Source organism: Magnolia sinica, chromosome 11 (genome assembly GCF_029962835.1).
Source record: "Magnolia sinica isolate HGM2019 chromosome 11, MsV1, whole genome shotgun sequence".
Classification (NCBI taxonomy): domain Eukaryota; kingdom Viridiplantae; phylum Streptophyta; class Magnoliopsida; order Magnoliales; family Magnoliaceae; genus Magnolia; species Magnolia sinica.
In genome coordinates this window covers 24,192,986-24,211,003 of record NC_080583.1, presented here as the reverse complement: position 1 = coordinate 24,211,003, position 18,018 = coordinate 24,192,986, and the positions used below count along the sequence as shown (strand labels likewise).

At 34.9% G+C, this 18,018-nt stretch overlaps 1 protein-coding gene across 1 annotated transcript; it reads left to right on the top strand.

Annotated features, from left to right (window-relative positions):
• The first annotated feature begins 6 nt into the window (after positions 1-6).
• Positions 7-17,497, top strand: LOC131218304 (uncharacterized). The gene is made up of 3 exons (XM_058212955.1): positions 7-420; positions 522-803; positions 17,334-17,497. The coding sequence occupies exons 1-3, from the start codon at positions 37-39 to the stop codon at positions 17,352-17,354; spliced, it is 687 nt and encodes a 228-aa protein (XP_058068938.1). The 5' UTR covers positions 7-36; the 3' UTR covers positions 17,355-17,497.
• The last annotated feature ends 521 nt before the right edge of the window (positions 17,498-18,018 follow it).

Below are 18,018 nucleotides of genomic sequence, written 5' to 3'. Positions count from 1 at the left end.
AACAGCACTGCGAGGAAAGCTATATTCTCAGAAGTCATGGGTGACGAACGACATAGCTGTGTCCGCACGTACGGGTTAGGTCCCTCTCCTTCCGATATATGGGGCACAACATCCCACAGTGTCCAGTCCCAAGGGATGACCTCCGATGCTCAGAAGATAGATGAACAATATGAGGAATTGCATCCTGAAATATCTTCCCTAAGAGAAACTATGGCTGATAGAGATGCTCAAATATCTTCACTAAGAGAAACTATGGCTAATAGAGATGTTCAAATATCTTCACTGAGAGAAACTATGACAACATTGATGGCTGCCATAACGAATCCAAGCATTAATCTAGCTACATTATTAGGTGTTTCAGCTAATCCCAACTTGAACCAACCCTCCTCATCATCAAGCCACTTGGTTCCAACCCCTCAGGTAATTATAATATATACATGCATATTTTTATGTGTAATATGTTTTCAATTATACATAGTTCGAGCTATATACAAGAATTGACATTGATTTATCATTTGTAGAGAGACTTGGCGAATAAGGGGAATTCTACAAGCTGCACTAATGTGACTCAAGTTCTTCTTAAGAGTATTGTAAGGCATGGGGATACTGTAGCTAAAGGAACTGTTTTGAGCACGGATCCATTGACAAAAGTAGGGGAGCAAAAACTTGGAGTTGGTTTCTGGGAAGTATCTGTTCAAGTGGCAATGGTACGTGATGAGGATTTGATAAGGACCCATGGACGATATAAAACAATTGGGGATGCAATTGGAACGAGTATTGCTTGGCCCACTACTTTATGTATGGTAAGTTTTTATTTTTTAAGCAATAAAACTTATTGTATGAGATTGTGAATACACTACATGAAAAATGGAAAAAAATGACGGATTTAGAGACGGTTTTGGACCATCTCTAAAATTGCTTGGTTTAAAGACGCTTCAGAGACGGCCGTAAACCGTCTCTAAATTTTTAGACGGCCCTTGACCGTCCTTATTATTGTCTTAAAAAATTGAACATCTACAAATCATTTAAGACGGCCAAAAACCGTCATTAACTACAGATAAAAGACGGCCATTGACCATCTGGAATAAGAGACGGTCCTGGACCGTCTTATATGCTAGAATTTAAGACGGTCAAAGACCGTCCCTATTGGAGACGGTTATTGGCCGTCTCTTACTAGTAATTTGAGACTGTCGAGGACCGTCTCAATTAGAGACGGTCGTTGGCCGTCTTTTCCTGTAGTCTGGGACTGCCAAGCTTTAGTCTGTATTAGGGACGGTTTTTAGCTGTCTCTGTTTGAGACTGTTAAGGACCGTCTCTATTAGGGACGGTCATTGACCGTCTCATATTGGTAATCAGAGACTGTCATAGCCCGTCTCAAATATAGACGGCTGATAGCCGTCTCTTTGACGTAGTACAAATAGCCCTCATGGCAGGCCCAATTTGAGACGGTCCTAAACCGTCTCTAATGCTCAAGTAAAACATTAAAAATTAAAAAAAAATTATGAATTACGAAAAAAAAAAAAAAAAGTTTAAAAACTTAGAAAAATAACTAACAATGTTTAAGAAAAAAATTTAGATTTTGAAAAAAAATGTAATTTTATAAAAATCTAGATTTTGAAATAAAAATTAAGAACTTTTAATAATGTTGATAATTTTGAAAAAAAAAATCGATAAGAAAATGATATTTTGAAAAAGAAAATTTTAAAAATTAAACAAAATTGTAAAAAAATTGTCAAATTGCAAAAAAATATATATTTTAAAAAAGAAAACTAGATTTTGTATTTTGAAAAGAAAAATTAAAAAGTTGTATAACAAAAGTGATATTTTAAAAATGATATTTTGAAAAAGAAAATTTAAAAAATTAAACAAAATTGTGAAAAAATTGACAAATTGTAAAAAAATATATATTTTAAAAAAGAAAACTAGATTTTGTATTTTGAAAAGAAAAATTAAAAAGTTATATAACAAAAATGATATTTAAAAAATGATATTTTGAAAAAGAAATTTTAAAAAATTAAACAAAATTGTGAAAAATTAGACAAATTGTAAAAATATATATATTTTAAAAAAGAAAACTAGATTTTGTATTTTGACAAGAAAAATTAAAAAGTTATATAACAAAAGTGAGATTTAAAAAATGATATTTTGAAAAAGAAAATTTAAAAAATTAAACAAATTTGTAAAAAATTGACAAATTGTAGAAATATATATATATATATATATATATATATATATATATTTTAAAAAAGAAAACTAAATTTTGTATTTTGATAAGAAAAATTAAAAATTTATATACCAAGATTTCGATAAAAAAAATGATATTTTGAAAAAGAAAATTTTAAAAATGAAATGAAATTGTGAAAAAATTGACAAATTGTAAAAAAAAAAAATATATATATATATATATATATATATATATTAGATTAAAAAAGAAAACTAGATTTTGTATCTTGACAACAAAAATTAAAAAGTTATATAACAAAAATGAGATTAAAAAAATGATATTTTGAAAAAAAAAATACAAAATTAAACAAAATTGTGAAAAAATTAAAAATATGTAAAAAAATATATATTTTAAAAGAGAAAACTAGATTTTGTATTTTGACAAGAAAAATTGAAAAAAAAAAAATGATCTATACCAAATTGAATGGATGTGGCCTACAATACACAAGGTGGGATTAAAAACATGTAAACGTGAAAAGAAAAAAGAAGAAGAAGAAGAAGAAGAAGAAGAGTGTTAACTTGAAGTTAAAAAAAAGAAAATACACGTTTAAGAAACAGGAGTGCAAATCAAAGTTCCTCAATACCTTGGTAAAAAAGAAAATGGTCTAAATTCAACGGTAATATCAGATGGTTGATATTATCCAATCATTGTGATATTAAAATAAGTGTTCTACCCAACAGAATAGATGTGCCCTTCAACAAGTGCAGACCAAAGGAGATTGAAGCATATAGATGTTTAAAAAGAATAGTACAAATCAATATTATTCATCAGGATAGTCAAAAAGAAAATGGTCTAAATTAATCCAACGACAATTTCAGACAGTTAAGATCATCCAATCAGTGTGACCTTTGGAGAGGTACAGGTATGCCATGTCGCCAACATTAAGAATTGGTACCAAATGCATACATCAGTATAGGCCATTCTCATGTTATCATTTTTCGGCCATTAACTCGTTTCAAAAGCAATGAGATGTAAACTTGCACAGCTTAGATATAGTTTAAGCTGCTTGTTAATTAAAAAGGAACTGAAATATAGTTTAAGCCAAATGGAATTTCACAAAAAAAAAAAAAAGACGACCAACATCCATCCAATCGTACCAAGTCTACAAATCAGGTGGTATAGATTGTTCCATGAAAGACATTCACTGCTCTCTACCCATCCACAATCGGCCCTCACATATTAGCTCCAAGGACTCCAAAACAGTAAAACACAACACATATATAAGTCTCACTAGAAACCCTAGAACTTGCAGAAACACAAGACAATGACACAAATAGAATTTTCCCAAATGGAATCAAATTAATATTAGAGGTCAGTTTCCAAACACCATTAGTAGAATCGAACAATCTTTAACAAGAAAACAAAATCAAACCCTACAACCCCCAGAATTCAACATGCAGCCTCATCAAAATAGCAAAATCTAAAGGTGAAAAAATCATCATAAGAGTGATTTCATGACCCACCTGAGATTATTGAGTTCTTATGATTCGAAATCACATCCTAAATATATGATGGAAAAATATATGGGCGATGTCGATATACATAAAATATATTAAGGTGGGCCATGCACGGTTAGAGTAACACCCACGAAGGAGTTATCTAAATAGTGAAATGGTACTATAAGGTCAGCTCTTGGGAACTTCCCATGAGGTTAATATGTGTGCGCCCCACCATGATGTATGTAGAACATCAACACCATGCATTTGATGTGTCCCATTTAAGTCCAAAAATCAGTCGTATACAAAACTCAGGTGAACCATAGCATCTAAAACTATGTGAAAACATCCCTAAAACATATAAAAGCATTCAATTGGTGGGGCCCACATGAGTTTTGGATGTGTGTGAAACTTGGGTTGACTCCTCATCCAAGTGGGACACACGTATATAATGAATGGGTTGGATCTATGAACCACATTTAGGGCCTGTTTGGCCGGACCGATCCCACGGTATTAGGTGGGATGGGATTCAAAAAACATCATTATTACCCATGGCAGGGACTGTTCCCTGTTACCATGGGATTAGCTTAATTCTCTTTTTTGTTTGTAACACGGTGGTATATTGAAAGGGTATACCCACCATCATTTGAAACTATTGACAATAACACACGTGTTATATCTAAACCGTTCATTTGTTTTGTAACCCCATTTTATGGCATGGTCCTAAAAATGAGGTAGATCCAAAACTTATGTGGCCCCAAAGAATTTTTCAACGGTAAGTATTCAATCCCCATTGCTTTCTATGGTGGGGTCCACTTGAGCTTTAGATCTACCTGATTTTTTGGTCCATGCTCTAAAATGATCTCGAAAAATGGGTGGACGGTGTGGATATAGCCCACACATCATGGTGGGACCTACACAACTTGCTAACATTGAGTGATTTTAGCACGGGACCCAAAATGATTCTATCCAGCCTACTTCCAAGCTTTTCCACTCTTCCCAAACATGGAGTGGAATTGGCACAGGAACAGATGCAATTCCATCCCACCTAAGCCCATCTTATCCTGCTGGCCAAACAGGCCCTTAGGTGGGCTCAATAAATGATTATGAATGTTTTAATGGGAGGGTAACCTTCTCAACTATAGTATGTGGTGTGGCCCACCCAAGTCATGGATTGACTTTATTTTTAAGCTCGTGGCCCAAAGTCATAGTTTATATATCCACACTGTCAATTCATTTTGATTTTTATTTGTCATCCAACCTGTTCAATAGATCACAAGTACATGGATGAAGGGAAAACTAAAATATCAACTTGATCCAAAACTTCAGTGGCCTCCCAAAATTTTTCAATGCTAGATGTTCAATTTATACTGTTTCATATGATGTGGTCCACTTCAGATTTTTATAGGCTTCATTTTTGAGCTTATGTAATAAAATTATATGTTAAAATGGATGGATGGAGTGGATAAAATGAATAAATCATGGTGGGCCCCACAGGATTTAGTACGCTTGGGAACGGATTGACTATTCCCCCCACACCCGCCAATGGCTGGTGGTCAGTGCTTCGTGGCCCCCACCATGATGTATGTGTTTCATCCATCCCGTCCATTTATTTTTACAGATAAATTTATAATATGAGACCAAAAATGAGATATATCGAAATCTCAAGTGGACCACATTACAGGAAACAGTGTTGAATGAGCGTCGACCATTAAAAACATTTTAGTAGCCATAAAAGTTTTGGATCAAGCTGATTTTTGTTTTTTCCCTTCATCTGGTCCTCTATGACAAAATCAACAGATTGGATGTCAAATAAACAGTACAGTGGCCTTAGGAGGATTTTAATGGTGGATATCCAATCACTATTGTTCTCATGTGGTGTGGGCCACCTGAGATTTATATCCCTCTAATTTTTGGCAAAAAGCCCTAAAATGATCTTTAAAAATGGATGAACGGAATGGATGAAACACATACATCATGGTAGGGCCCACAGAGCACCCTCAATGTCCCGCCCAAAATTGGGCGCGCGCTCAAAAAAGAGCCGCGCCCAATCCCTCTGCCCTCTGTCTCTTTCTCTCTGTCCCCTGCCCTCTGCCCTCTCTGGCTCTCTCGCCGCCCTCCCTCTGCCATCTCTCTCTCTCTCTCTCTCTCTCTCTCTCTCTCTCTCTCTCTCGCCGTCCCAGTCCCAGACACCGTACATCACGGTGGGGCCCACAGAACTTGGCGACGTCACCTCTGTTACTCTGTAGCATTAGAAGGCGTCTTCGTACACGCCCAATCTCTCTTTGCTTTTCTTCTCTTTCTTTTCTTTCATCAGTTCTGTCTTTCCTTCCTGCGAAAATGAGAGAGTGTATTTCCATCCACATCGGTCAGGCCGGCAATGCCTGCTGGGAACTTTACTGCCTCGAGCACGGCATTCAGGTCGGTCATCTTCCTCAGATCTTCAATATCTGCTTTTCCTTTCGATTTTTTGGAATTTTTCTTTAGATCTGCTTGTTTTTCTGTATTTTTTTATTGATCTCTAGCCAGATCTAGGGTTTTGTTTGAATAATTCTTTTACGTTTTCAATGATCCTGAGTGCGTTGTTGTAATTGATAGATCTAGGGTTTTCACATCAGAAGCCATTAGATCTGTTCGTTTCTGTTGTTTTCTTTGCCTGATTTAGATCGATCCGCTAGCATTTATATCTGCTTATGCATTTCATCTGATTTTTATCAGATTTACAGATTTTCATACAGATCTGATGATTTTCTAAGCGATTTATAGCTGTTTAGAGTTTTTTCAGTATTTTCTTTCGTTTTTTTACCAGATTCGGTGATTTTATATGTGATTTATGAATGCATGGAGATCTTTCTGCATTTTTGTTAAGATCTGATGTCTTTGGTTCTTGAAATCTCGGATCTGATCTCAATGGTGGTTGCATCCATCCCTGCTATGCTGTGGTCCAGTTGAGTTTTGGACTGGCCTTTTTTTAAAAAAAAAAAAGAAAAAAAAACTCAGGTTATAACGTAAGCTTGTGCAACTGATGGGTGGGTGGATGCCACATATCCATCATGGTTGCCCCATAAAGCTTATTGTTGAACATGATCCCGATACTATGGACATTAACACTTCTTTCACCTTTGCCCTCCAAGAAATCTGCTGTACAGGTGGTTGGTTAATAGTACAGAACCAAAATCCATTGATTCCTCTCATTCTAGCATATAATGAAACGATTTAAGAACATTTTCCACCACATGGGTTATTCCAAAACCAAAATCATAGAACATCTGTTGAAGAAAGGATAAGGGAAAATCCGAAATACCCTTCTCCATGACATGAATAATTCATATAGACAGGAATTCAAATTGAAAGCTCAGAAATCCATCGTAACCTATCATTCTACCATGTAACAAAGAAGAAAAAACATAAAAGATTTATTTCAGTGTCATGGGTCATTCATATCAAACAAAATACAAACATACATAAACAAAATCGATAGGTTTATATTATTCTAAAAAGAACAGAAATCCAGAAGACCTCTTCTGAAGACACTTATGCTACTGGCGGTCTTGGGAACCTTTCCAAAGATCTTGACTATGATTTCATTTGTTTTTTTTTTTTTTTTTAATTTCAAGTCACAGAGTGGACCTTTATAGACAGATTGACTTGCGGTGTGAGGAGATGCTTACAGGTACTCTCTGCAATTGCATATGGTATGGTATTATCTATTATTTCCTAAGGAATATTGTCTGCTTGGGAGATGCTTACAGGTACGCATGCCTTAGATCAGATTTTTGCATCTCATTTTCTATTGTTTTTATATTTTATTTTCAGCTAAATTTTCAAATGAATGGTGTCAGTTCATAAAATTCAGAAAAATGAGTGTTTGAACTATAATGGTGGTTGTTGGGAAGACGAGGTTGCCAACATTACTGGTTGCAAGGTATTAAAGGGTACAATTAGCCCAGTATACAAGTTGAGATGTTTCCATGTATGCTGATAGTTGCTTTGTTTCTTCAGGATACATTCCGTGGAAGGGTGTGTGAGTGTCCGTTGGTTCAGGAAGTGCAGTTTAAGGGAGATGTTTATAGCAGTTGTCAAGGTAAACCTCTCTCTCGCTCTATATGATGGATGAATGTGCAAGCCTTCATTACTAGCTATAGTTGCTAGATCCATCTATATGATGGATGAATGGAATGGTTTATTTGAATGTAAAACTGTCATGATATGTTCGTGTGATGTCTAGACAGTCTCTGTAGGTATTTCACACCCTTTTATCATACTTATCTGCAAAATGCACTTAACCATGCATGGCGTGCATTTGAAAATAGCGAGTGTAGTTTGGTTTGAAAATGACGTTTCGCATGCGTGGCGTGCATTTCTTTTAAGACGGTAATTTGGTTTTATTGAAGACAATTGAATTACGTAGCCAAGTGTTTAATGTAGGGAACTTCTCTGAAAATGTTATTCTGAATTTATAATATATAACCTATTCTCAAATCCCAAAACCTATAATTTTTTTAAATAGCTGATTGCCGCCTCTGGCATGTTTTAGATACATGATGCTCTACATATTGTTCCCCTTTGGTTGGATCCTTGTCAAATAAATAAACAATATATTTTGGTTCCTTTCAGTTTTTGCTGATTCTGATTTTTCTGTAGCTGATAAATTAACCTGGGGTGTCATCTTACTCCCATATATTTGGCTTTTGGCAGATCCTGTGTTCTTCTTTTTCTTTATTAGTTACTTAGACTATCAAATGTTGATTTTCTTTCATTGTTTAGTTTTTGGTGTATGTGATTGTCTGCATTACTGTAAATTACTGTTCATTTTACCGTTTTTGGAACCCACACAAATGATCTTGGTTCGCTTATGTTTGTCACAGAAAACTTGCCACCAATGTTGTTACTAAAACTTAAGTTACTGATGAGTCCAATGATTGAATCTCTTTGGTGGTGGAAACTCTTTAAGTACTTGAGACTGTGTTCCCTACTTCTTAGCTCCCTCTTGATCTAGCATATATGGAAACATGGCCACTTTGATTGCCATAATTTCAGCCTAAGAGGAGACATGCAGTTTCAGTTTCTTTTATATTAGATTTTTTTTTTTTTGTTTGTTTGTTTCATTCTCTCTTTTTTCCCTTTTTGTTTGGACAATTGGGAACTGTTAGAGAAATTGGGCTTCCTCTTATATCTTCTTCTGTTATCCAATTTCATAAACACTTACATATAACATGTGTTGATACTCTATGATCTTAGTGAAAGTTTAAAGTGCAAGGTAAACTCACTTGATTTTTTTAATTTAATTTTTTGGATTTCATTTGATTTCATTTGATTTTTTTGATTTCATTTGATTTTTTTTGTATGGATGCATCATGCATGGTTTTATGATAAAACACATGTATGTATGTGTGTATATGTATGCATGCACACATGGATGGATGAAATGTATGCATGCATGCATGGATGGACAGATTATACATGTGTGTATGCATGCATACATACATGGATGGATTTATGTGTGTGTATATGTATGTATGCATGCATGGATGGAAGACTGGATGGATGGATCATCACGCATGTGTGTGTATGTGTGTATGCATGCATGGATAGATGGATGGATTGTTAGATCATGGATGGATGGATCATCATGCATGTGTTTATGTATGTATGCATGCATGGATGAATGGATGTATCATCATGCATGTTTGTATGCATGTATGTATGTATGCATGATCCCAAACCTAAACCCGACCCTAAACCCGAACCCGATTTCCTAAACCTTAACTTATCCTCAATTCCCTAAAGCTATAACCTATAACCTATAACCTAAAACCTACACCTAATCATGTGCATATATTTGCGGATATATATAGATCCATGTATCGGTTGCATGGATCTATATATAGGTTGCATTATAGGGAAACATTTAATGATGTGTCATACAGGTTGTGGCTATCAAAGATATAATATCACATCCTTATAGGGAAACATTTAATGATGTGTACAGGTAAAATCATTTTTTATATTCCTTATATTGTTTCCCAGTTATATTTGTGTTGGTTTCAGAGTACAGGTAGCAATAGAAAGTGTTGGTCGATTGTGGCTTATAGACAAAGGGATGAGTAACCAACAATACGAATATGGGAGGCCTTCCCCAGGTATCCAAATGCTTTTAGATACAATTATGTTGTTTTTAAATGTATTAGATCGAAATTGATGGAGCAGACCCGGATGTGCGTCGGAGCTATCCGGATGTTGAGCGGGGGTCCTTGGAAGGTGGGAACCGCTGTTATGACCATGATGAAGCTGTCCATTTCCTATGGACAACATTGGAGTGGCCTGACCATTTGGATAGACCATGTTTATGTATTAACTCGAAATTGATAGAGCAGACCCGGATGTGCGTCGGAGCTATCTGGATGTTGAGGGGGGGTCCCTGAAAGGTGGGAACCGCTGTTATGACCATGATGAAGCTGTCCATTTCCTATGGACAGGATTTGAGGGGCCTGGCCATTTGGACATGCCGTATTTATGTATTTGATCGAAATTAATGGAGCAGACCCGAATGTGCGTCGGAGCTATTCGGAAGAGCGGGGTTCCCTGGAAAGAGAGAACCGCTATTATGACCATGATGAAGCTGTCCATTTTTTATGGACAGCATTGGAAGGGCCTGGCCATTTGGTCGGATGGCCGTGTTTATATCTGTATTTGCAGGGACCATACCCTTAAACTAAACCAAAACCTATGACCTAAAACCTTAACCTATAACCTAAACCTCAACCTTAACCTAAACCTAAACCTTAACCTAAAACCTAAAACTTAAACCTAAACCTAAAATCTAAATGTATTCTCAAATCCCTAAACCTAAACCTATACCTAAACTTGAAAACCCAAACATAAACCCAATCCCGAACCCGAACCTAAACCTTAACCTTAACCTATTCTCAATTCCCTAAACCTATATCTTATAACCTAAACCTAAACCTAAACCTTAACCTATACCTATAACCTTAACCTAAACCTAAACCTTAACCTAAACCTATAACCTTAACCTATAACCTAAACCTATAACCTAAACCTAAATCAAAGCATATAACCAAAACCAAAACCTATATCCTAAACCCGAACGCATTCTCAAATCCTATAACCCATAATCTAAACCTAAACCTAAACCTAAAGCTATAACCTATAACCTAAACCAAAGCCAAAACCTATAGCCTAAACCCGAACCCATTATCTAATCCAAAAACCTATAACCTAAACCGTTAACCTATAACCTAAATCAAAACCTATAACCTAAACCAAACCTAAACCTAAAACCAAAACCTAAAACCTAAACCTAAAATCTATAACCTAAATCAAAACATATAATCAAAACCAAATCCCAAAACCCAAACCTAAACCTAAACCTAAACCTAAACCTAAAACCTAAACCTATAACCTAAGCTCAAATCCCTAAACCAAAACCTAAACCTAATCCTATTACCTAAACTCAAATCCCTAAACCTTAACTTATAACCTAACCTAAACCTATACTTATAACCTAAAACTATTCTCAAATCCCAAAACTTATAACCTAAACCTAACCCTTTCCTAAACCTATAACCTAAACCTAGACCTAAACCTAAACCTACAGCCTAAACTCAAATCCCTAAACCTTAACCTATAACCTAACCTAAACCTATACTTATAACCTAAAACTATTCCCAAATCCCAAAACCTATAACCTAAACCTAAGCTTTCCCTAAACCTATAAGCTAAACTCAATTCCCTAAAGCTAAACCTACACCTAATCCTAATCTCAACTCCCTAACCTAAACCTAAACATAAACTTGAAAACTCAAACTTAAACCCAATCCCGAACTTGAACCCGATTTCCTAAACCTAAACCATAACCTATTCTCAAATCCAAAAACCTATAACCTAAACCTAACCCAAAACCAAAACTTATAACCTAAACCCGAACCCATCCTCAAATCCCAAAACCTATAACCTAAACCAAAACGAAAACCTATAACCTAAACTAAAACGAAAACCTATAACCTAAACCCGAACCCATTCTCAAATCCCAAAACCTATAACCTAAACATAAACCTTAACCTAAACCTATAACCTATAACCAAAACTATAACCTAAACCCGAACCCATTCTTAAATCCCAAAACCTATAACCTAAACCTAAACCTTAAACTAAACCTATAACCTATAACATAAATCAAAACCTAAACCTAAACCTAAAACCTAAACCTATAACCTATAACCTAAATTAAAACCTATTACCTTTCCCTAAACCTTAACCTAAACCTATAACCTATAACCTAAATCAAAACCAAAACCAAACCTAAACCTAAACCTAAACCTAAACCTAAAACCAAATGTATTCTCAAATCCCTAAACCTACACCTAATCCTAATCTAAACTCCCTAACCTAAACCTAAACCTAAAACCTAATGTATTCTCAAATCCTTAAACCTAAACCTACACCTAATCCTAATCTAAACTCCCTAACCTAAACCTAAACCTAAACTTGATAACCCAAACCTAAACCCGATCCTGAACCCAAACCCGATTTCCTAAACCTAAACCTTAACCTATTCTCAATTCCCTAAACCTATTGCTTATAACCTAAACCGAAACCAAAACTTATACCTTAACCAAAACCTAAACCTAAACCTATAACCTATAACCTAAACATAAACCTAAAACCTAAATGTATTCTCAAATCCCTAAAACTAAACCTACACCTAATCCTAATCTCAACTCCCTAACCTAAACCCGATCCCGAACACGAACCCGATTTCTTAAACCTAAACCTAAACCTAAACCTAAATCTATAACCTATTCTCAATTCTCTAAACCTATAGCTTATAACCTAAACTTAAACCTCAACCTAAAACTTAACCTAAACCTTAACCTAAACCTATAACCTATAGCATAAACCTAAACCTAAACCTAAACCTCTAATCTGTAACCTATAACCTAAACCAAAACCTAAAACCTAAATGTATTCTCAAATCCTTAAACCTAAACCCAGACCTTAACCTAAAACTTAACCTAAACCTATAACCTATAGCCTTAACCTAAACATGTAACCTATAACCTAAACCTAAACCTAAAACCTAAATGTATTCTCAAATCCCTAAACCTAAACTTATACCTAATCCTAATCTCAACTCCCTAACCTAAACCTAAACCTAAACTTGAAAACTCAAACCTAAAACCGATCCCGAACCCGAACCCGATTTCCTAAACCTAAACCTTAACCTATTCTCAATTCTCTAAACCTATAGCTTATAACCTAAACTTAAAACTAAACCTAAAACTTAACCTAAACCTTAACCTAAACCTATAACCTATAGCATAAACCTAAACCTAAACCTAAACCTCTAACCTGTAACCTATAACCTAAACCTAAACCTAAAACCTAAATGTATTCTCAAATCCTTAAACCTAAACCCAGACCTTAACCTAAAACTTAACCTAAACCTATAACCTATAGCCTTAACCTAAACATGTAACCTATAACCTAAACCTAAACCTAAAACCTAAATGTATTCTCAAATCCCTAAACCTAAACCTATACCTAATCCTAATCTCAACTCCCTAACCTAAACCTAAACCTAAACTTGAAAACTCAAACCTAAACCCGATCCCGAACTCGAAACCGAACCCGATTTCCTAAACCTAAACCTTAACCTATTCTCAATTCCCTAAACCTATAGCTTATAACCTAAACTTAAACCTAAACCTAAACCTTAACTTAAACCTTAACCTAAACCTATAACCTATAACCTAAATATAAATCTAAACCTAAACCTGTAACCTATAACCTAAGCCTAAAACCTAAATGTATTCTTAAATCCTTAAACCTAAATCTAAACCTTAACCTATAACCTATAACCTATAGCCTTAACCTTAACCTATAACCTATAACCTAAACCCTAAATGTATTCTCAAATCCCTAAACCTAAACCTACACCTAATCTTAATCTCAACTCCCTAACCTAAACCTAAACCTAAACTTGAAAACTCAAACCTAAACCCAATCCCGAACCTGAACCCGATTTCTTAAACCTAAACTTTAACCTATTCTCAATTCCCTAAACCTATAGCTTATAACCTAAACTTAAAGCTAAACCTTAACCTAAACCTTAACCTAAACCTATAACCTATAGCATAAACATACACCTAAACCTAAACCTGTAGCCTATAACCTAAACCTAAACCCAAAACCTAAATGTATTCTCAAATCCTTAAACCTAAATCTAAACCTTAACCTAAACCTTAACCTAAACCTATAACCTATAGCCTTAACCTAAACCTGTAACCTATAACCTAAATAAAAACCTAAAACCTAAATGTATTCTCAAATCCCTAAACCTAAACCTACACCTAATCCTAATCTCAACTCCCTAACCTAAGCCTAAACCTAAACTTGAAAACTCAAACCTAAACCCGATCCCGAACCCCAACCCGATTTCCTAAACCTAAACCTTAACCTATTCTCAATTCCCTAAACCTATAGCTTAAAACCTAAACTTAAACCTAAACCTTAACCTAAACCTATAACCTATAGCATAAACCTAAACCTGTAACCTATAACCTAAACCTAAACCCAAAACCTAAATGTATTCTCAAATCCTTAAACCTAAATCTAAACCTTAACCTAAACCTATAACCTATAGCCTTAACCTAAACCTGTAACCTATAACCTAAATATAAACCTAAAATCTAAATGTATTCTCAAATCCCTAAACCTAAACCTACACCTAGTCCTAATCTTAACTCCCTAATCTAAACCTAAACCTGATCCCGAACCCGAACCTGATTTCCTAAACCTAAACCTTAACCTATTCTCAATTCCCTAAACCTATAGCTTATAACATAAACTTAAACCTAAACCTTAACCTAAACCTATAACCTATAGCCTTAACCTAAACCTGTAACCTATAACCTAAATATAAACCTAAAACCTAAATGTATTCTCAAATCCCTAAACTTAAACCTACACCTAATCCTAAACCTAAACTTGAAAACTAAAACCTAAACCTGATCCCGAACCCGAACCCGATTTCCTAAACCTAAACCTATAACCTATAGCATAAACCTAAACCTAGACCTAAACCTGTAACCTATAACCTAAACCTAAACCTAAACCTAAAACCTAAATGTATTCTCAAATCCTTAAACCTAAACCTAAACCTTAACCTAAACCTTAACCTAAACCTATAGCCTTAACCTAAACATGTAACCTATAACCTAAACCTAAACCTAAAACCTAAATGTATTCTCAAATCCCTAAACGTAAACCTATACCTAATCCTAATCTCAACTCCCTAACCTAAACCTAAACCTAAACTTGAAAATTCAAACCTAAACCTAATCCCGAACCCGAACCCGATTTCCTAAACCTAAACCTTAACCCATTCTCAATTCCCTAAACCCATTGCTTATAACCTAAACCGAAACCTAAACCTATACTTAAACCTAAATCTATAACCTATAACCTAAACATAAACCTAAAACCTAAATGTATTCTCAAATCCCTAAACCTAAACCTATACCTAATCCTAATCTCAACTCCCTAACCTAAACCTAAACCTAAACTTAAAAACTCAAACCTAAACCTGATCCCGAACCCGAACCCGATTTCCTAAACCTAAACCTTAATGTATTCTCAAATCCCTAAACCTAAACCTACACCTAATCCTAATCTCAACTCCCTAACCTAAACCTAAACCTAAACTTGAAAACTAAAACCTAAACCCGATCCCGAACCCGAACCCGATTTCCTAAACCTAAACCTTAACCTATTCTTAATTTCCTAAACCTATAGCTTATAACCTAAACCTAAACCTAAACCTAAACATAAAACCTAAATGTATTCTCGAATCCTTAAACTTAAACCTACACCTAATCCTAATCTCAACTCCCTAACCTAAACCTAAACCTAAACTTGAAAACCCAAACCTAAACCCGATCTCGAACCCGAACCCGATTTCCTAAACCTAAACCTTAACCTATTCTCAATTCCCTAAACCTTTATCTTGTAACCTAAACCTAAGCCTAAAGCTATACCTAAACCTGTAACCTATAACTTAAACCTAAACCTAAAACCTATTGCTTATAAGCTAAACCTAAACCTAAACCTAAACCTAAACCTTAACCTAAACCTAAATGTATTCTCAAATCCCTAAACCTAAACCTACACCTAATCCTAATCTCAACTCCCTAATCCAAACCAACCCGATCCCGAACCCGAACCCAATTTCCTAAACCTAAACCTTAACCTATAACCTAACATAAATCTAAACCTATTACCTGCACTTATAACCTAAACCTATAACCTAAACATAAGCCTAAAACCTAAACCTAAACCTAAAATCAAATGTATTTTTAAATCCTTGAACCTAAACCTACACCTAATCCTAATCTCAACTCTCTAACCTAAACTTGATAATCCAAACCTAAACCCGATCCCGAACTCGGACCCGATTTCCTAAACCTAAACCTTAACCTTAACCTATTCTTAATTCCCTAAAGCTATAACCTATATACTATAACCTAAAACTAAAACCTAAACCTTAACCTAAACCTATAATCTAAGCCTAAACCTTAACCTAAACCTAAACCAAAACCTATGACCTAAACTTATAACCTATGACCTAAAACCTAATCCTAAACCTAAACCTAAACCTAAACCTAAAACCTAACACCTAAAACCTAAAACCTAAACCTAAACATATTTTAATGATCAGTTTTATTTTTAAAAAGTGCTCACTTTTTTGGAAGAAGTTTATGCAATTCTTCATGATTCTGAATTATAATCTGTTGTTGGTTTAATTTATTTTTTTTCCAGGTGAAAGACAAAAAGAAAATTGTTACTGATTTTTTTTCTTTTTTAATTTATGATGTTAAACTTATATGTATTTATGTGTGGATGAATGTAATGTGGATAAGATTGCTTGTGTTTGGATGGATGTAGTTTATGTTTGGATGAATGTAGTTTATGTTGGATTTATGTAGTTTGGGTTTAGATGGATGTAGTTTATGTTTGGATGAATGTAGTTTATGCTGGATTTACGTAGTTTAGGTTTAGATGGATGTGAATATGATGAAATATATTATATAACAGGTGTATATCAGGAAAACTATGATGATGTAACAGGTGTATATCAGGAAGAATATGATGATGTAACAGGTGTATATTGACCCTCTTATAACGGACGGTCCATGACAGTCTTTTTTAAGGACGGTCCATGACCGTCCTTTTAAAGGACGGTCTGTGGCCGTCCTTTGAAGGCCCATGAGAGATGGACTATGACAGTCTTTTTTAAGGACGGTCCATGACCGTCCTTTTAAAGGACGGTCTGTGGCCGTCCTTTGAAGGCCCATAAGAGACGGACCATGACAGTCCTTTTTAAGGACGGTCTATGGCCGTCCTTTTAAAGTTCATAAGAGACTGTCCGAGACCGTCCTTTTTAAGGACGGTTCATGACCGTCCTTTTTTCGTCAATAAAAAAGACGGTTTTCAACCGTCCTTTAAGTAATACGACATGTCAAAATTTGACGGCCCTTGCGACAGTCCATGACCGTCCTTTTTGGTCATTTGAGACGGTTTTGGACCGTCCTTTTTTCGCAGTTTTGGCATAGTGATAGTAATTGATTTATTTTTGTTATTTTTTATAGGTTGCAGACAGAAATGGATGATGACTACATGAGAGAAGTTTTTATTAAGTATTTGGAACTGTAAACATCTTTTGTAAGGGGGGGTAGTAGGGATCTGTGGTTTCAAACTTTTGGATTGAGTTAGACACATCTAAACAGTTTATTTTTATCTTAGTTTAATTATAGAGGGCACATCTAAACTTATCTAATCTCTTTAATTTAATCTTAGTTTTATAAGATTATGATTTATAATTTGAATTTTACATTTGCATGTCTTTAATTTAATCCCTTCTGTTTTTTTTTTTTTTTTTTTTTTTTTTACATGTGGTCACTTAGTCATCATATTTGTAGGGTAAGAGTTCCTATCATACCTTTTACTAAATTTGCATATAAGTCTTAGGCTCCATTTGGTCATCACATCAATCTTTATGAATATAATTTTTTCTCAAACCAAATGGAGCTTAAGCCCTTTTTTAACTCCGCCAATGCAACTTCTTGCATTGCCGGTCCCAAGCCCGGGTAAAGGAGGAGGGAAAAGGGCGTCAAGGTGAGTTGTGTCATTTTCTTCCATTTGATGTCTTTTGTGATAGTATTCAATTAAGTTTAAGTTTAATACACTCATAAAATGTTTCTTCATGGCAGCCTTACGTTGACTTGGCGAATAGCTATGGCACTGGGAAAATGTCAGAATTAGAGAGTTTTCTTG